The 19651-nt window shown below is 46.9% G+C and overlaps 5 protein-coding genes across 14 annotated transcripts; 3 read left to right on the top strand and 2 right to left on the bottom strand.

Annotated features, from left to right (window-relative positions):
* The first annotated feature begins 101 nt into the window (after positions 1–101).
* nSyb (neuronal Synaptobrevin) lies at positions 102–7506 on the top strand. 8 transcript variants are annotated; one of them, NM_001259618.2, is made up of 9 exons: positions 102–131; positions 585–1036; positions 1845–1917; positions 2170–2320; positions 2395–2553; positions 2617–2668; positions 4048–4145; positions 4349–4796; positions 5400–7506. In NM_001259618.2, the coding sequence occupies exons 3-7, from the start codon at positions 1889–1891 to the stop codon at positions 4062–4064; spliced, it is 408 nt and encodes a 135-aa protein (NP_001246547.1). In that variant the 5' UTR covers positions 102–131; positions 585–1036; positions 1845–1888; the 3' UTR covers positions 4065–4145; positions 4349–4796; positions 5400–7506. The 8 variants fall into 8 exon arrangements, with proteins under 8 accessions (NP_001246547.1, NP_728646.2, NP_728645.1 ...); NM_167906.3 differs by lacking the exon at positions 4349–4796 and having other exon boundaries at positions 5400–5661; NM_167905.4 differs by lacking the exons at positions 4048–4145; positions 4349–4796 and having other exon boundaries at positions 582–1036.
* A 1046-nt stretch (positions 7507–8552) lies between these two features.
* Positions 8553–14675, top strand: GC (gamma-glutamyl carboxylase). Of its 2 annotated transcripts, NM_079161.4 has the most exons (4): positions 8553–8855; positions 12176–12779; positions 12838–13184; positions 13257–14675. In NM_079161.4, exons 2-4 carry the CDS (start codon positions 12193–12195, stop codon positions 14339–14341), a joined length of 2019 nt encoding a protein of 672 aa, NP_523885.2. In that variant the 5' UTR covers positions 8553–8855; positions 12176–12192; the 3' UTR covers positions 14342–14675. The 2 variants fall into 2 exon arrangements, with proteins under 2 accessions (NP_523885.2, NP_001163323.1); NM_001169852.1 differs by lacking the exon at positions 8553–8855 and having other exon boundaries at positions 12164–12779.
* CG13928 (uncharacterized protein) lies at positions 9477–12063 on the top strand. The gene has a single exon (NM_139378.2). The coding sequence runs from the start codon at positions 9905–9907 to the stop codon at positions 10640–10642; it is 738 nt and encodes a 245-aa protein (NP_647635.1). The 5' UTR covers positions 9477–9904; the 3' UTR covers positions 10643–12063.
* Positions 14441–19440, bottom strand: ABCB7 (ATP binding cassette subfamily B member 7). Of its 2 annotated transcripts, none has more exons than NM_167902.2 (6): positions 19237–19440; positions 17300–17426; positions 16812–17037; positions 16597–16751; positions 15189–16537; positions 14441–15122 (listed from the first exon to the last, which is right to left on the bottom strand). In NM_167902.2, the coding sequence occupies exons 1-6, from the start codon at positions 19351–19353 to the stop codon at positions 14865–14867; spliced, it is 2232 nt and encodes a 743-aa protein (NP_728642.2). In that variant the 5' UTR covers positions 19354–19440; the 3' UTR covers positions 14441–14864. The 2 variants fall into 2 exon arrangements, with proteins under 2 accessions (NP_728642.2, NP_728643.2); NM_167903.2 differs by having other exon boundaries at positions 14695–15122; positions 16812–16935.
* Positions 17457–19440, bottom strand: CG33230 (uncharacterized protein). Its single transcript, NM_206233.2, has 2 exons — positions 19237–19440; positions 17457–19006 (listed from the first exon to the last, which is right to left on the bottom strand). The coding sequence occupies exon 2, from the start codon at positions 18934–18936 to the stop codon at positions 17596–17598; it is 1341 nt and encodes a 446-aa protein (NP_995955.1). The 5' UTR covers positions 18937–19006; positions 19237–19440; the 3' UTR covers positions 17457–17595.
* Positions 19441–19651: the final 211 nt, after the last annotated feature.

The following is a 19651-nucleotide window of genomic DNA, read 5'->3' as shown; positions in this document are numbered from 1 at the left end:
GCACTTGGAAATCGCTAAGGAAAAGCTTCTCGCTGGAACACCATTCGCTGCTGGCCATCCAGGCAGCTTTTTCCCCAAATACACATAACAGTTAGGAAAGCTGCAAGTTTTCGCAGTTGGCCAAAAACGTCGTAAGTGAAAATTTTCCTGGTGCTGCGTAAAAAAATTCGTAAAATATTAGTTAAGCCTGGTTTTTGTAAACTCAAGTTGCCCGAGCAAAAGTAAAGTGATTCTGATCAAAAGTGCTAAAACTGATTGATTAGGAAAACGAAGATCAAACGAAATGTCAACCAAAGTCAGCGAAAACCCTTGTCGTGCAGAATTTCATTGATTTTTTCTTCTGAGCCCACGTTGGCCAGTTGGGCACTTGAAATTATTTTTAAAACGTTTTGCATTTTGAAGACATCTTAGGTGCCCCTGGGGGTATGCAACGGAAATGAGGAAGGACATGCCTCATGGCTGGGCGTGTTGCTGCCACCCAAATAGTCCTCTTACGTCCCAATTAGAATCCCATAGCTGCCCATTTCAAGCATTAACCGATGTACTAAAAATAGTTGCAACTATTTTCGCACTCTATTCAGCAGCAGTTCCAGCGCTGAGCCAGAAAATTCCTGCGAAAGGCTGTCGTGGCAAGTGTTACCCGCACACATACACATCATCCAGATCCAGCCAATCCCCCCGTGGAGTGGAGTGAATTTTCATTGACGACGGGGCGAAAAAGCTCTGGCGGAAGAGCGACAGAGAGAGAGAGAAACAGAGAGAGAGAGAGAGAAGCGGCACTGAGAGCGCAACCCTCTAGAACAAAAACAACGAAACAGAGTTCAGCTGCACCACCACCCACTACCTACACCACCAACGCCACCACCGCCCACTGACCATCCCACATCCCGACCTGCGCCAGTGGAAGACAGTGAAAGAGGCCAAGTGCATCGTGCATAGAGTACCTTCATCCTAATCATCGACAGCCGAATTCGCTGAGGCCACCAGAGCACCACCAGCCAAACCACAGAAGCAACCACACAGCCACCAGAGCCATGTAAGTGGATGGACGTTATTGATTCGTTTTCCGGCGGGGAAATGGGGGTTTCGATTCCCCGCCTTGCTTTTCGCCGTCACAGAGGGAATGCTCGTTTGATAGCCGCATTAAGTATACGCAGCATGGGTCGCTCATTTCATTTGTCATTTGTCCAAGTGCTCGCGCCCGTAAAATCCGTAAAAGGAACACGGGCCAGCTGCAGCTGCCGTTTCGGTTCGCTAGGCATGAATCACTTGGCGATGACGTTGTGGCATCACATGGCCAAGTCTCTCACACCGCAAAATCAATAAAAACACGATTCGCACCCGTGAGTCAGGACATGCAAACTAAGTTGCACCTATTTCTTTTGGTCGCTTGAAACCAAACATAAGATATGTGTCATGATCAAAAGAAAAGCTCGTCTTATACACACATACAAGTTGTTGATAATGCTCTTTGATTCCATATAAAATTGATTTTGCCAATAAAAGCCGGGGAAAGTTGAGAAATCCAAAAATATTCCCTCCACGTAGGTAAAAAAAAAAAACCAATTGTCGCCGGTCGTAGGGATTAGGGTAAGATATTGATTTCTTTTTCTTTGTCGTGGGAAAGGGAAATACGGTTCGATGAAAACATTTTGCCAACAACAATAACCAATACCAAATGACCAAATGACTATGGATAATACTGAGATACTTCACTCTATTGTTTGTTTCACTAAAAAATATGCATCACGTAGAAACCATACAAACTAGTCCAGCATAAGTAGCTTCGCCTATTGTAATTCTTTTATTTAAAATTAACAATTTCCCTTCCTTTGGCCCCGCAGAGCCCAGAAGCCGAGTTAAAGGTCAAAGTTTTTGGGGGTCTGAGATGGGAAAGAAAGACAAGAACAAGGAACAGTAAGTGTCTCTCCAAGTTAAAGGGTAGCTGGCTAGAACTATACTCCAGCACTGTCCGTAGCCCACACGTATCTTGGAGATATTTCGATTAAAGCTAGAAACCATAGTCGTTCGTAACCACCCACCCACACCCACTCTTTGTGTAATCTAAGTACTGTATTTAATGCGAGAGCCCCCGTTGGAAGTTGATTAATCTTGGCCCGAGCTATTCTTGTTCTCGCATCCGATGACTAATGACGACCTCCTCCGCAGGGCGGACGCTGCACCAGCTGGCGATGCACCACCCAATGCCGGAGCCCCGGCCGGAGAGGGCGGCGATGGCGAGATTGTGGGCGGACCACACAATCCGCAGCAGATCGCGGCACAGAAGCGTCTGCAGCAGACGCAGGCGCAGGTCGATGAGGTGAGTTCCGGGACTGAAAGTCGATCACAGATCAGCCATTCCATTAACCACTGCAACCCTGAATCCCCGACCAGGTCGTGGACATCATGCGCACGAACGTGGAGAAGGTGCTGGAGCGCGACAGCAAGCTGTCGGAGCTGGACGACCGTGCCGATGCCTTGCAGCAGGGTGCCTCGCAGTTTGAGCAGCAGGCGGGCAAGCTCAAGAGGAAATTCTGGCTTCAGAACTTAAAGGTAAGTGCGACGATGGCAGTTACCTTGTCGGACCGAACTTCAATCTTTGTTTTCTCCGCACAGATGATGATCATCATGGGCGTGATTGGCCTGGTTGTCGTGGGCATTATTGCAAGTAAGTTGACAGATCCTGGGCGAACTTGGTGCACTCATTTCTGGGACACACATACCCCAGAGAAACTGACCTTGACCCACGCCACACCACACCACACCACTCGACTCACCACGCACACACAGAACCGAAGATACTTTCAAGATCACCCAGTTACCCAGTTGTGTTTGTCTTTTGAGTTCGCCTTGATTTAGCGCTGATTTCGTTGGCCCAAATCGCTTTCGTTTATCTACACACCGAATCTAAATTGCGTTCTTAATTCCGCCACTTTTTTTCTCTAGGTAACTTTATGTAGATTGCTAACTATCTAATCCGTAAGAATTTAGTTCTTAGCCGCAATGCAATGCAAATCGAAACCAAATCAAAAGCCAATCAATCAACCCAATAAGAACCAATCGAAATCCAAATCGAAACCAAAACCGAAACCAAATTCAACTCATTCACAACTGCTATGAGTAGAGCTGCGAACTCACAGTCCAACTGACCGTTCGCTCAACCGATTCGACCTAGATGCCTTGCGAAATTCCCATAACTATAGATCGATCGATCATATCATGTCATGCGCTTCAGCCACCACTAGAACAATAACTAAATGCTAAGTGGCATACATATGCGAGTATTTGTATTGTGTACCATGTATGCCCAAGCCCAACATCATCTGGTTCCATACGAGCATACGCACAGGTTCGGTAAAGATTTCATTTGATGCCCACTGAAAGTCGTGTCCTGTGTTGTTTCGTTTCGTTACGTTGCCTAACCACCACCAGTAATCAAGTTGAGATCACGCCGAGTATCGGATCCGCCAGCTCCGTCCATGTGGGTTGCGGCTGAGGGTCTGGACGACAATGGAAGGACCCCGGCCAGAAGCCGATCTGGCGGAGATGGACCGATACTCAATGGTGCCCGTTAGCCTTATCCGTAGGACCTTAAGTTCTAGCTAGCTAGTTCTAACTCCCGTAAGCCGTAATCGTAAAGTTTGTGGTTTGTTCAGTGTTTCGTTAACCGTATCCGTATCCGTATCCGTTTTTCGTTTGTTTCGTTCTGATATTGGCAGCAGCACCCCAGCCACAGACACACGACTGTGCCATGTCCTGTGTAAAATACAAAACTTGAATCCACTTCCCCAGTAAAAGTAGTCCCTTCTCGTAACTCGTTACTCAATACTAAGCCTTCACGCAACTCGTTACTCGTTACTCGTTACTAAGCCTCCACGCAAGCGCAACGGCCTTCGGATTGGAAAAGCCAGCCTTTCTTGTGCCACTGAACCACAGCAAAAGCATAAAGTACTGCCATTCTTCTTCATTTACCTAAGTTTTTTTTTAATGTTTTCACCTTGATTTGACACACTCTCAACACCGAACCATATTTTTGAACAATTACAGAGAAAGACGAAGAATAATCACACAGAAAGCTTCAGCTTTGTACAATTTTATTAACCATAAGCAAATCAATTTACCCAATATAACACTTTGTGTGTGAGGTAAACAGCGAGAGCAATCTTTTATTTATTACTCATACGCCACATTTATTGCTAGGTGCACCAGTTGATAAATCCTTTGTTTTACATCGCTCAAAACCGTTTCTATATTTATACTTTATTGTTATCATCTTTATCTGCTCGCTTTGAAAACAAATCGATTTGAATTAAACAACAACATGAACTCACCGAAAAATTTCTCGTAGAACCGTACATGTCGGATGATAATGCTGCTCCGCAGCCTCCTGCCTTGCAGCAGCAGGTGGCTCCGGCATCGGCAACTGCACCTGATTCAGCACCACCACCACCACCACAACTACTACAACAACAAGAACAACAACTACAACCACACCACCATACACAAAATCTAAAATCTGAACCACCGACACTCGAGAAACCATTGGCCGAGAAATTGACCGACCACCCACAGAGTCCGTCGAATGAAGTGGCGACTGGACAATAGAACGCTCACGATCTCTCTTGAAAACCAACATTCAACCAACCAACCAACCAACCAACCAACCAAACTAATCAGCCATCGATTAACCACCAAGACGCATCCGTAGAACCATAGTCAAAATTAATCAAAATCGAAAAGAAAACATTTCACACTTTCTTTGTACCATTGACAAAATCGATCTAATCCGATACACTGTAAGCAAACGAAAAAACGGCAACATATCAATGCAAATAATCATACCCAGTAATTTGACACCTGCGCTTCTTCTTACTTCCGTTTCCGTTTGTGCTCCCACTTCCGTTTCCGCCGTTCCTCTGGTTTTATATTATTTCGGCTGGCTGTAAACGGTGTCTCATCGTTTACCGCCAGCCTTAGCCGCATGTATGTGAGTTAATCGATGTCTATGTGTGATTAGTGCCTTATTATTTGATTTTTACAATTCAATGTTGTATGTATTTTAAAATTGGCCTAAGTTTATTGCACCAAAAGCGAGAGGACTTCTCTTCGGGAGGCTCAAAGGAAGACAGCTTCCAGTGACTGCCTAAATGTACATAAATATATATGTATATATATATATATATATCCATACCTGTTCGATGCAGTTGTCCCTGCTGTCCGCCCCCACCCACCGTCCACATCCCATGTCCACTTGCTATATTCCGTCATGAGTGAGCTTTTAAGCCTTGAAGTGTAATATTTTTGGCGTATACTCGTGTATCGTTGTCTGAGATTGGCTAAAGAGCGCAAAGAGCCATCACATGTCGTGCCCTACTAATTCTTGCATCATTTTAAAACAGATAAACTTGGACTCATAGGCGGGGAGCAGCCGCCACAGTACCAGTATCCCCCACAGTACATGCAGCCACCGCCGCCGCCACCGCAGCAGCCAGCCGGAGGACAGTCATCGCTGGTGGATGCGGCAGGAGCAGGAGACGGAGCAGGAGCAGGAGGATCGGCAGGAGCTGGCGATCACGGCGGCGTGTAAGCAATCCCGCTGCCAGGACGAAAGTTTCTCGATTAGTGTGCTCCTTCAGCGGGCGAAAACAAAGCAGAGAAGACAAAAGAAAACCAAGAAAGGAAAACTCAGTTAAACTAGAAAATCTCGAGAATTGCAATGAAAACTCAATAATAATTTTCACTTAGACGATGTGCACGAGTTGGTGTGAGAGGTTTTAAGTAACTTACGTCATAATATTAATACTAAATCTAATGCAGACGCTCCGGACAATTTGAAGTTGTTGCTAATTTGTTTATGGTTACATTATTTCATGCATAAAACGGTATATATAATTATAAATATAAATACAAATCTAAATACAAATACAAATATATGGAACTTGAATATTACGAGTGACTCCAACCACTACCCTGTACTACCACCCTATACGGAACTAGCATCTCTACGCTGCACTGGCAACAAGGAGCGCCAGTGGAAGCAGGAGGACAGGCGGTCGCTTCCCGATGTTCGCAGCTCTTTGAACTCAGTTTCCTTAGCAAATCGACTAGACAAAACTAACAGAATCATAACTATTTCGGAACAGACGCGAAACCAAAGAAATGAAATCTAAGCTTTGTTCCTAAGTAAAGTTACGCAAATATGATATTCGAAATGTATAATCCAAAAAGATGAATTTGAATCGACGGGCCGCCAGAGAAAAGGCAGTTAAATGTTTTCAAGCAAGTTTACTTATACAAAAACAGCAAGCGTAGTCGGCTGGAAAAAAAAACAACAAACAAAAAAGAAATGAAGCCAGCAGCAAAAGCTAATAATCCCAAAGTCTAGTGAAAATATACAAGCGATTCATTTGCTGCGTTTTGTTTACGTGCGCGCTATCATTACTGTTGTGTTTGAGAATAGCTCGAAAGGTTCGATTGAAAGCGGAATCCAGACAGTTCAACGATTAAATTAAGCGCTAGACACAAAATACGTTGGTTATCCACAGGACTTAGTTAGCTCGACGAGGCATACATATATGTTTGTATATTTCAATGTTACGAGTAATAGACGAGGCGGTAATTAGAGCATATATATGTACGTGTATGTAACGATATGATATCTAGATCTCACACACTCCACCCGAACACATTGCCCCCATCACAACCGATAGCCAATCAGGATCAGAATCAGAATCTGATTCAGGATCAGATTCAGATTCAGATTCAGATTCAGAGAGCCACAGCTCTCAGCACATATTGTACCCAACTTGTTCTGAAGATACAGCATACAGTACGTTTAATGTATTAACTAATTGATTCTACAAGCGCCTGCCCAAAGTGCTTTGCCTACCAACACATTGGGGCACGAACAAAATCGAAATTAATTAGAGAAAAAACCAAAGATTAATGGCGAAAACGAAATCGAAATCCAATTCCAAATCCGAATGCAGGTATTTTTAGCAATATTCGTAGCGTGTACAATATGTCGCCCTTAAAGCTTATTAGAATCAATCTCGTTCAATGTCCATCTCAACTCACCCAGGCACTTCACATGCATATAACCATTAACAGATATAAATCAATATATGTATGTAATAACCAATGACAAATGTTTAGAAGAGTTTCGATTTTTGTTTGGATTTTAAGCAGACCCGAAAAGAAAACAATTGTATACACAGAAACAACACCCATGAAGCCCCTGAGTACGGAGAGCCCACTGGAGCTCCTGGCATCGCATTGCGATTTCCCGGAGTCCTTTTGGGCGGCGGAGTAATTCCGAAGTAATTCCCGTCTACCAAGACGGACACACAAAACAAAGAAAAACTCTATAAGAATCCCCGAAAGCAACAGACGGCTAATGAGAGTATATATATATATGAACCGTATATAAACAATAATATTACTAATTAATTTAATGATTAATTGCACCCCGAAAATACATAATTATTTAAATAAATAAATAAAAACAAAACCAACGTGTTTTCTAAAGCTGGGTAAGCATATTGATTGAAGTAGGTGGGTATTTAAATGAAAACAATAACTTCATTGTTTTAAATATTAATTATGTGGAAATTTCCCAATGCTGACATGTTCTCCAAGCTCGTGAACCAGATTAACTCCCAAATTGGGCGACAAAGGATGCGCTGCCTAAAAATAGGAGCACACAAAAAGTGTAGCATACTATCCAGCGCACTAAACTGCGCACTTGGTCTGCATACATAAATACCAATTGGGGCGCAGACAGCGTGCAAACAGGGTAATGGAAATAGAAACCCGTCTGCGGTGGGGAGCCTACGCTTATGTCAGACAAGTGGGGGAGCACCAGGCGCCTATTTACCACACACACACACACACTTGCCACACCTGATTAAAATCTATTGACAATGCAGGCGACGCGAAATTGGAGCGGCGCTAACAAGGCTCCACAAAGGAATCGATGGCCCCTGCGACGGAACAGGACCAAAGCCGCCCGGCAACCAGCACTTAATGAAACCCAATTACCGCAGGTGTCCGCCAGGCAAATCCTGGCGGCGGATGGCAAACAATAACAGCTGCTGCCGCAGCACCTGCAAATTTTATTTGCATTTTCCTGCCATTCTAACACCTCCCAACTTTTTCCCAGGGGTATATTGGTTTCTATTAGAAACTTGCTATTCAAATAGTTGGTGTTCTACAAATTTTATAGATTTAAATTGCGAGTTCCACTCGTATGTATACTTGATATGTGCTAACATATTTAAAAATCGATTTGAAAAATGCATAATTGTAAGTCCCTGCATTCCTGGTAACTCTGAGGTCTCAACTCGCAGTCAACGAAAAATCACTTGTTTATTGTTATCAACTTCGATGCCATTTCCCGGCAAGGACATGCGCAAACACCCCCACTTCCGCCCACATCACTTGGCCATCATCCCCTCTGCGACACCAAGGATTAGGGAAAGGAAAAGCAGAAGGGACACATCTCCGAGTGGAGCAGAGTGGCGTATAAATACCACGCAGCTCGTGCGCACAGCCTCAGTTGGCGGACCGTGTTGCTCGCGATTCCCTTTTCCCAGTCGCTGCGTCCGCAGGTGAGAGTTCATCCGGGAAACGGCCAACTGTTGCCAGTTGCACTCGGCGGGTGGCGCGCTGCAGGGAGCAGTATAACGGCCCCAATTACTGCCCCAACTGCAGCAAATTACGGGTGTGAATTTGATTAATTGCCTTGAAAAGCGATTGTGAGCAGAGCAGAAGTGACTGTAAGCCGGGGATTTGATATAACGACTTGTATGTAAAGTTGACCCCATTTCCGCTTTAATTGGCCATAACAACACAAAGTAAGTAGTGCTCTTCGTACGATTTGTACTATAAGTAAAGTTATTGCTACTTCCGAAAGCATGGTAGTATTTAAAGTATTATTTTGGAATTCTAGTTCCACATTCAAGGACAATCTATCATATACAATACAAATCTTTAGAATATGCGATTTATAATTATACAGCATAAAAGCGATGCCAAACTACAGTAAAAATGTTATGCTAACATATCATATCCAAGATTATATTATGTTTCATCAATCTGGCCAGTTAAATATACAAATGTATAAAATGTGAAAAAAACATATAACCTTAAAATCACTGGTGTAACGGTGTTTCAATCCTTCTACTGCACACACTGCACTTACCCCTATTTCCAACACTGTCGTGCAGAGGAGCCCCAATCGAGTGGCACTGGGGGTGAGTGCTGGCGAGAACAAAACTGGTTGCCAGTCGGGTCGGCGGCTGGTCAATCATATGGCGAGAATAGTGGTTAAAGCCACCCCTGGCGTGGCAGCTTTATCGGGGGTTGCATGTGGTGTTGGGATTGCACGGTGTGCCGAGTGTATCCGATTCCGACTTCTATTCCGAATCCGAATCGGCGGACCTGGTCTCGAATTCGGAAACGCAATCGGTGGCTCGCGCACAGTCAGTCTGCAAACTTCGGAGCGTGCGGTTGTCAAGTTTCGGTCGTCTGCGTGTTTTCTCTTTCCCGATTTCAGCACTCTTCCCGCACACACACACACAGCACTCGCCACACACACACACACACACGGACGCAGACACAGGAAGAAGAGTGAGAGAGGGTGGAGCGGAGAGGAGGCGACTTTCGCTCGAATTTCTCGCTTGTTGTTATTGCTGCTGCCTGCTGCTGTTGCCGTTGTTGCTGTGGCCGTAGTGTATATACCCACTGTGTGACTCCACAGTGTGCGTGTGTTTTTTCCTGAAAGTTCGAATTCTCTTTTTCCGCCTGCTTGAATCAGACTCGGGTTCGGATTCAGAATCGAAATCGATAGTCACCAACCAACTAACCAGCCAGCCAACTAACCAATCAACCAACCAAAGTCACCATGGCCGACAACAATAACTGCCCAAAGTGCAAAAAATCGATCGCCGCCAAGGAGGCCACGAGCATCGGGTGCAGCGGCGAGGACTGCCGGAGAAGGTACCACCGCACGTGCGTCAACATCGACGACGCGGTCTTCGAGGCGATCCAGAAGAACTCGATGATATCCTTTCACTGCGACGAGTGCAAAAACCAGTCGCCACGAGCCTTCGCGGCCAAGCTGCACACCATCGAGGAAAAGGTCAATAAGGTGTGCAACGGGGTCAACCAGATCCAGGGCCGTATGTACCAGCAGTACTTCCAGTTTGGCAACCAGCCGCTTCAGGCATTGGGCGCCTCGGCCGCCGGCGTGGGTGGCGGCGGCCTGGGTGGCGGACTGGACGGGAAGAAGCATCCGCAGCAGAACAACCTCATTGTGGTAGGAAACAATTGTAACTCCGACCGACTGCAAGTGGTCTGCGACTACGGGCGCTGGGTGCAGGTGGGCAAGTTCGCCACGAACACCAGCGAGGAGGACGTGATCGATCACCTGGCCGAGGAGCTGAAGATCAACAAGAACCTGGTCAAGTGCACCAAGCTGGTGAAGAACGATGCCAACCTGTCGCAGTTGTCGTACTGCAAGTTCAAGATCTCCATTCCGGACTACCGCTTCAACGAGCTCTTCAACGAGGCCATCTGGCCCAGCGGCGTGATGGTCAGTCCCTTCACTCCGCGCTCCCAGCTCAACCAGAATCGCCTCTAGAGGAACGGGCCCGGCAGCCGGGAGAGCGGTGACCGGGCGAGGGTGAAGCAGGAGCATAGGACAGGCTGAGCAGGATGAGGAGGATGAGCAGCTGGAGAGCAGGTAGCCAAGGGAGAGAGTGCGCCTGCGCAGGGAGCGGATGAATGATTACGAGCAGCAGCAGCAGGAGGAGGAGGAAGAGGAGGAACTGCATCGCGGCCTGGCAAACAAGGGTTGCTATACGGACTGCAGCACACCGCGGATTCCCCCGAGTGCGCCGACTTGGGCTGATTGATGGAGCAGCAGACGGAGGAGCAACTATGTGCCCCCATTGTATGCTAATTTTCGACACTCGAAAACATTGTCTAGATCTTTAAAAGCTTACAGAACCTATCTAATGGAAAACCAAGAGCATATTTATTGAATTAACTTTGAAAATGCATTTTAAAATGTTTTAGCGTTGCGTAAATAACGAAATGAAATCGATAAAGAAAACCAAAAGTATTTTAATGGCAAACTCACAAGTAAAATAGATGTGAAGCAAAAAATATTAGTCATTTATGCATTACTGTCGTACTTAAATTAAAGTAAACCGAAAACAAAACGAGAAAACTAAGGAAACCAACTAAACGTACTTAAAGAGACACTCACACACACACACACACACACACACACACCGAAAGCGGTTATTCAGGCGCGTATTTAAACCATTTACCAATCAAACATTCAACCCAGTCAATCCAGGCACCGAGGTTCTCCCTTCATCTTCATTTTCCAACTCACTTCCGGGGTGTGGGGATCCTACGGATCGACCAGACCTACGGAGATTCTACTACGACGCGTGTGCGACTACCTATCACATTAAGTACTTAACCGTAACCAATATCAAAACCTATATTCAAGCAGACGACGGCTTATATTGTATTCGTATATGTATGTAGTTTGAGGCATTTTCAAAGCTTGTTCCTGTTCCCAAAGACGTTTGGACATTTTGCGAACCACTGCACAGGACACTGGCCAGCAGCTAGACCCATTCAGATTCAGATCGAAAGTATATATATATATGCATTTGCGTTTTCGACGGCCGGCACTCCCAGTTGGGATGTCCGCCGGCCCGGATGGCAGTTATCACAGTTACCACACACGTTCCACACGGACAGGACTAGAGACGAAACTAGAGGAAACGAAGCTGGGCAAATCCGTTGCAATAATAACTCACTGACCGAGTATAATGGATGTACATTTCGTAATTGATCTATTTTTTTACACCGATCCGACAGCAATATTTTCCGTGGACTCCACGCCAGCGATCCGAACAGAACCGTAGATATTTACGCAAGAGTCAGCAAACGAAATGTAAAACACATATATTATATATTTAGTATACAACAATATGCATGCATGTATTTATGTCAACTTTTTCAATAAATTCTACAAAACTTAAATACCAAACAACCATTCGAGGGGATTGATCTTTGGGTCATCTATGGGCAGATCTGTAAGGATAACGTTTACTATACTTGCAAAGGACGTGTTCTTTCGCATTCTTTACAGATTCAAGATTCAGCAGAATGGCCAACTCCAAGCGAAAGCTGCCCACGAAACCCAGTGCCACAGAGGACGCTACTCCGCACAAAGATACACCTAGGTCGTCGGAAGAATTCCCCACAGATGTAAATCACAAGAGTGCCAAGAAGTCCTTCCTTCCTCAAAACGCATTCTTTCGAGATTGCCTCGGTCACGATCTGAGCAACTTCACTAGCCTGACCAACTTTACCAGCTGGCTAAACAGACCCGTAGATGGAGCTGCCCTGGGCATCTTCCGTCTGCTCTACGGAGCAGCCATGCTGATTGACATCGCAGAGGAGCGAGGTGGCGGCCAGCTGGACGTGCGGTTTCAGGAGCCGCTACACTGCCACTTTCCACTGTTCAACGGGATGCGAGCATTGGACTATCCACTGATGGGCTGCGTCTATCTGTGCATGTGGCTGGGCGCGTGGGGCATCATGCTGGGCTATCGATTCAGGACTAGCTGCCTGGCCTTCCTGATACCCTACTGGTACATCTTCCTGCTGGACAAACCGACGTGGAATAACCACAGCTATCTATTCGGCCTGGTGGGAACATTGCTGCTCTTCACCCAAGCGGAGTCCTACTGGTCTGAATACCTTTAAAATCCCCTATTTCGAAATAAACGACCTGTTCCCAACTTTCAGCTCCCTGGACAGATGGCTAAATCCCCGAAAGAGTCACTGTATTCCCTACTGGAACTACTTCCTAATCAAATTCCAGTTCTTCATCCTGTACATGTACGCAGGTCTGAAGAAATTCTCGCTGGAATGGCTATCGGGATACGCGATGTCCAATCTGAGTTACCACTGGGTCTTTGCCCCGTTCCGGCAAGTGATTGATCCGGAGCTGATAGACCTGCTCATCGTGCATTGGTTCACCGCCTTCTTCGACGTGTCCATTGCTTTTTTCATGACTCTGGAAAAGACGCGCCTACTGGTCACTCCTTTCATGCTCAGTTTTCATCTAATGAACTCCCGACTGTTTGTAATAGGTAAGTGTCCTGTTAACTATTTATAATCCTACAAATCAATAATTATGTAATTTTGTGTAACTTACCCATCAGGCATGTTTCCCTGGGTGTGTCTGGCCGAAGTGCCGCTCTTCTTCAGCTTCGACTGGCCGAGGAGGCTAGGCAACTGGTCCAAAATACAGGACGTCCATCCAAAAGATCCAGAGGAAGAGCTTTCCAAGCCGGGAATCCTGGCCAGACTGCGCACGGGCCTCATCCTTGCCTACTGTGGACTGCAACTCTTCCTGCCATACTCACACTTCATCACCAAGGGCTATAACAACTGGACGAATGGGCTGTACGGCTACTCATGGGACATGATGGTGCACTCCTACGACACGCTGCAGACCTCCATTCAGGTGGTGGACAACGAGAGCCGCCAAGTGCACAACCTGAATCCATACGCCTTTACGGAGTACGACCGCTGGACGAAGTACGCCGACATGGCAGTGCAGTATGCCAGGTGCATCGAGGAGAATTTACAAGAGAAACAGCCACATATTGGGAGGAACATTTCCATCTACTTCGACATCTGGTGCTCCATGAACGGACGCTTTCAGCAACGATCATTCGATCCACGCGAGGATCTCCTCCGGGCCAAGTGGTCGCCCTTTGAGAGCACCTCCTGGTCGCTGCCTCTGCTGAACGAGCTGAACCACATGCGGCCCAAATTGCGCACCATTGAGACTGAGGTGCTGGCCTGGAACAACTACTCCGATGTCATTTTCGTGGCGGATTTCCCGGGACTAACTCTGACCAACTTCATCTCGCCGGACCTTATCAACTGCACGCTGACCATTCTTGAGGGAAATGTTCGGTACCGGAACGAGCGGGATCCGGAGGCCTATTTCCTGACAGCCGGCAAGAGCATCGGTCTGGAGAGCAACATCACCCACTTGGTCACCACCATTGGCCAGAAGCCAGCTTCGTATCTGTTCACATACACCAACAAAACGATGCTGGAGCAGGGCATCACGATAGAACAGCCTGATACCGAGGAGCGGTCTGTCCTGCCGCTGTGGCAGGAGTTCCAGCATCGGGTTACCAACTACCAGCAGTTTTTGGGCCACATTGGCAACTGCCTAATGTACTTGCTCTACGATGTGCCCATTCCGCAGGCCGTAAAGGGGGGAGATTGAAGGAGAAGGCTAACCATCGGCACTATTTCGGTTTTAGCCGTATCTAGATTCGATATTAAATCTGGTTAAGCAAATTCAAAACCTATATTGCCTATAAATCAGAGGATAACAATTTATATTGAAGAAATGAAGGTCCGATTTGAAGGATATACACAAATCCTCTTGGTTTTGTCTATATATCAATGAAATGCATTTAATAATATCACATTATTTTGCATTTACATAACGATACGCTCAAATCAATTAAATCTCGAAACAAAACCTTGGAAACCAGAGCGATATAACCGAATGTATGGGTGATAAAACTGATAATAAATGTTCCATATTGTACCACATCCCGTTCAATTTCTCTTATCGCATATCTACAGCTGTATTTACAAACGTCACAATGATACTTTAAGCCTATGAATAGCGAATCTCCGGTCCAGGAGGATTCTACGGTGAATTTAGTGGCTAGGGATTGCCAAACGAAGGGGATGGTTATAACATTATAACAAACACATAAATAGGCTAGGAGCCTCGTCTACGCCACGCCCCGCGTCTTCTTCGCTGCCACCTCCTCATTGATCTCCCGGCTCGGGTCGAACTGCTGCGTCTGCGTCTCCCAGAGGCGGGCATACAGTCCATTCTGCCTCAGCAGCTCCGAATGGGTGCCACGTTCACCTACACGTCCGTTCTCGAGCACCAGAATCTCGTCCGCATCCTTGACTGTCGAGAGACGGTGGGCAATGCAAATGCTAGTGCGTCCTGAGGTAGCGCGGGTCAGAGCCTGCAGAATGTTCTACAAAGGGAAGAAGTCCGATTCCGTCAGTTTATAGAAGTTCACTTAGTCGCTTTCAACACTCACATGCTCGGTGATCGAGTCCAGACTGCTTGTAGCCTCGTCAAAGATCAGAATGGGGGTGTTCTTCAGTATGGCCCTAGCGATGGCAACGCGCTGCTTCTCGCCACCGGATAACTTTAATCCACGTTCGCCTACCTGAGTGGAGTACTGTCCTGGCCAGCTCATGATGGAGTCATGCAAATCAGCCATGCGGGCAGCATTCTGCACTTCTGCGTGGGACTTGGACAGGTTGCCATAGTGGATATTGTGCTCGATGGTGTTGTGGAATAGCACCGAATCCTGCGGCACCACTGCAATAACCTTGCGCAGGCTCTCCAAATCCACGGCGCTGATATCCTGGCCACCGATCAACACTTTACCAGAGTTTGGCTCAAAGAAGCGGAAGAGAAGGCGCACCATCGACGATTTTCCTGAGCCAGAGCCGCCCACAATGGCGACGTTTTTACCGGCGGGTATGGTGAAACTGAGGTCCCGGAAAATGGGCTTGCCAGGTTCGTACTCGAAGCTCACGTTGCGGAACTCAATGGATGAGTTAGTGGTGTCCACGAACAGGGGCTGGGCATTGGCGGCTGTCTGAATGCTACTGTCCACGTTCATCAACGTGAACATGGCCCGCATGTCCAGCAAAGCCTGTCGCACCTCACGATAAACACTGCCCAGAAAACCGAGGGGGATCGAGAGCTGGAAGAGCAGGGCGTTGACCATCACCAAATCTCCAACCGTCATGTTGCCTTGGGCAATCTCCTTGGCGGCCAATACCATAATCAGACTCAGTGCGCTGCTGAAAATGGCGTTCTGGCCAAAGTTGAGCAGAGCGAGACTGGAGCTAGTCTTCAAGCTGGCCGCCTCATACTTCTTCAGCACCTCGTTGTAGCAACCCGCCTCGTACTTTTCGTTGTTGAAGTACTTCACCGTCTCGTAGTTGATCAGCGAGTCTACGGCCTTGTTGCCGGCCTCGTTCTCCGCCTGGTTCATAAATACACGGAACTGGGTGCGCCACTGGGTCACACTCAGAGTGTAGGCAGCGTATATGCCAACGCAGCCCATGCTGACACCAGCGAAGGCCAGGCCACACTTCACTCCCAGGATACTGGACACGAGGGCCAGCTCAAAGATAGTGGGCACAATGTTGAAGACCATGGCGGAGAGCACAAAGTTAATGCCCCTCGATCCTCGATCGATGGTCTTTGACAGTGCTCCAGTTTGTTTGTTCAGGTGGAAGGCCAGATCCAGGTTGTGCAGATGCAGGAACACATTGCTGGCGATCTTTCGGATCGAGTGGTGGGCCACCTTGGCAAACACTGCATTCCGCAACTCATTAAAGCCCGCCGCACTGGCTCTAGCAATGCCATCTGCGTGAATTAGACAGTTAAGATCTTTTATGATAGGGAACTCAGGCTAAGAAACCTACATCCCAACATCAGTGCGGTGGCTGCGGAGAGGACCGCATCCGGGGCAGTGTCCATGTTCAGCGTTGTCATCGTGTCCACAGCTCCTTTGAACAAGAAGGGGACACAGACGGTCAGCAGCTTGGAGCCAGCCAACAGACCCAGGGAAATACCCACCCTGTCAATTTGGAAAACAATAGATATTAAAGTATTCTCAGTCATAGTCAGATGAACTTACCGCTTTCGCACCAGTGGATCCTCCTTTGGCCAGATGTAGGCCATCATGGCACGCAGCATATCCTTGGAGGTGACCTCCGGCGCGTCTAGCTTGCCCAATCCCGAGCCACCATCGCTGCCGCCCCCTATATGAACATGACATAGTCGTGATTGCTGTTGTTGTGGGCGGTAAGGTCGCTGCCGCTGTAGCGTTGTTGTTTTTGCTGCTGCTGCTGCTGGGGCTCCACCTGCATTGAATTCACTTGGATGCAGCCAAATTCAGACAGGCGCTCAACACAACAAGCGCACAAACAAACAAAGAAACAAACGGACGCACGTACTCGGTCCACAAAACAAAATCAATTTTGGGTTGGTTAGTCAATAAAAAAAAAGCGTGAGAGGCTAGTACTAAATAAAAAGCCTGCGGATATCTGCAGGGGTGCTGTATTAATCAGGATACTCGAGCATTGGTTATTTACTGGGTAACTGATGCTGCCCCACGGCACCTACCTTTGGCCTTCTTGCCGAATACTCCACCCAGGAGCTTGCTACCCGGCGTGGGCGTAAACGGGGTAATCTTCTTCCGCTTGGCATCGCTGCTGTTCTTATCATCAACCTTAGTCAGCGAAGAGTACAGCTGAAAGGGGTCATTTACAAAATAAAGTTTACAGTTTTCTGTGATTTATTAAAAAAAATTTAAATGCCTCAAATAATATAAACTTAAGTAGTTTTTCTTTAACATCTATTACTATTCATTTCAATATTAAACGCCTTGTTTTAAATTCTAAGCTCAGCCTAGACAGCTTCTATGCAGCTAGATGCACCGATTGAAAGTCAACGAGGTAACGGATACACTCTTGGAGGTAAGACCGTGCCACTGCACCACTTTCTGTCAATTTAGGAAGCTTATCCAGCTCTCCTCCAAAGATCTCGTATTCCTTTATTTTATATTCTACGAGGTACGACAGCTCTGGCTGCACGTCCTGAAACTGCTCGGCGTCTCCAAAGGCAATCTGGTTGAGGATGTTGGGAAAGTAGGCCTGCTGCTTGAAGATCAGGTGCAGCACAACCCTTAGATTGTGAGAGCATCCATCGTCGATGTGCACGAACATTTGATCGTTCAGATTGTGCTCCCTGATGAATTTAAAGATGTTCCGGTGAAAGGTTTGCGTTGATAGCTCCTTGTTTTGCTTAATCATGTGCTCAATGTCCAGTAGGGAGACTTCAAAGTAATCGTGCTTATTTTCTCTTAGCCAAAAGCCATATTCCGTCAATAGCTTAAAGTTGGGCAAAGCACCGTAGCTGATGAACAATTGATCATATGGTTTGGTCTCGGAAAATGGCAGAGATTTCAATGTAAGAACGTAATCGGGACCCTCAATCCCTGCTGTGATTTCCACTTGATCTGAGTGGTTAAAAAGATCCAGAAACGGAGCCAATGCCAGGTTGGTGTCGCCACTGATAAGCGGCTGAAAGTAGTTGCTCTGCTTTTTCAGAAAGCGGGAACTGAGGTGGACGCTCCTAGTGTTCACGCTGAAGTAGGCCCACTTAAAGTCTGCGAGTGTCCAAATCTCCTGGCCGTAGCTCTTCCCACAGCAATCGCATTTGTGTACAATGTTCTTAATAATTTCAAAGTAACCTCTTATCTGACGGTTCTGGGCCACGGTCCGCTCTAGCAGGGATTCTGGCAGACACTGTAGCTCGGGTATGGAGCAGAAATACGGAGTGGAGTAGCACCTGGGCAGGGTGTCCAAATATGCAGCGTAAGTAGAGGAGTGAGTCCCTAGCGTACACTCCTGCAAGTGCTTGTGGTACAAAATATAACAGGCTATCAGTGCCTGAAAGGAAATTCTGGAGTCCTTGTCAAATAACTCTTCGTCGAAAAGACTTTTGAATGGCCCATCAGATTCCAGAGTCGCTATGCTTATGAGACAGCCAATGGGCAGGCGAATGAGCTCATCCTCCGGAGAAAAGGTCTTCTGTTTAGAGCATAGTCCTCGACCTGTCTGTTCGTAGTATTGGGCCGACAAGTGAGTGTGGTTCTGCCAGCCAACGGAGTGTAGATGAACGTAGAGGTCGTGCAGGGAGCCCGAATTCTCGTCAGACTTCTTGGCCCTCTGATGCCGGCGACGCTGCGTGCGACCCATTGTCCCCAATACCCGATCGATCCTCCAAGTCTGTGTGCGTGCGCGCTGTTTTGGTCTAACTCTATGCTTGCTGCAACGAAATAAGCCATAGCGTGGAGCATTAATTCAAGATTGATCGGATGGAAGTGGAGAAGGACCAAAACAACGCACACGCAGACTGTTTTCCCCGCCGATCGCCGGCTGTCCCCACTCAATCAAACCGCCAATTTATTGCGTATTTACGCGTAATTACGAAACCGTAATCTAGTCTAGATAGTCTGGCAGGTGGCCTTGAAATGGGTCTAGAGGCCGAGCACTCACCACTCTTGCCTGCACGTGTGTTCCCGGTCCCTTAGCGAGTGTGTAGCATTTCGCGCGTCCCAAGTGGGCGGGTAGGTGGATGCTGCACTGCTTGGTCAGGTGAAGGAGTCCGGCCATTACTCAATTGCCAGGCGAAAACAAAATAAAATCCCTCTTCTTTCGCACCGTCCCTGTGTTTTTGCTACGATATCAGCATTCGCATGGCAGCGTCAGCTGTTTGGAGTTGCCGTATCGCTGTGAATGGCAAGCCAAGTAGCAGTCGCCTGAACTAGTTCCATTTAAAATTTAAAAAAAAATCTTTTTTTAGGATTTTGGAATATGCATCAACTGTCAGAACATATGCAAGCAACAAATTCCAATATACTTCAATATATTTTTTTGTTAGAAACGTAGTGGGCTGTACACCATTAGGAAA

The sequence above is a fragment of the Drosophila melanogaster genome, chromosome 3L (genome assembly GCF_000001215.4).
Source record: "Drosophila melanogaster chromosome 3L".
Lineage (NCBI taxonomy): Eukaryota > Metazoa > Arthropoda > Insecta > Diptera > Drosophilidae > Drosophila > Drosophila melanogaster.
Note: the sequence above shows the minus strand (reverse complement) of the source record. Positions and strands in the feature narration are given on the sequence as shown.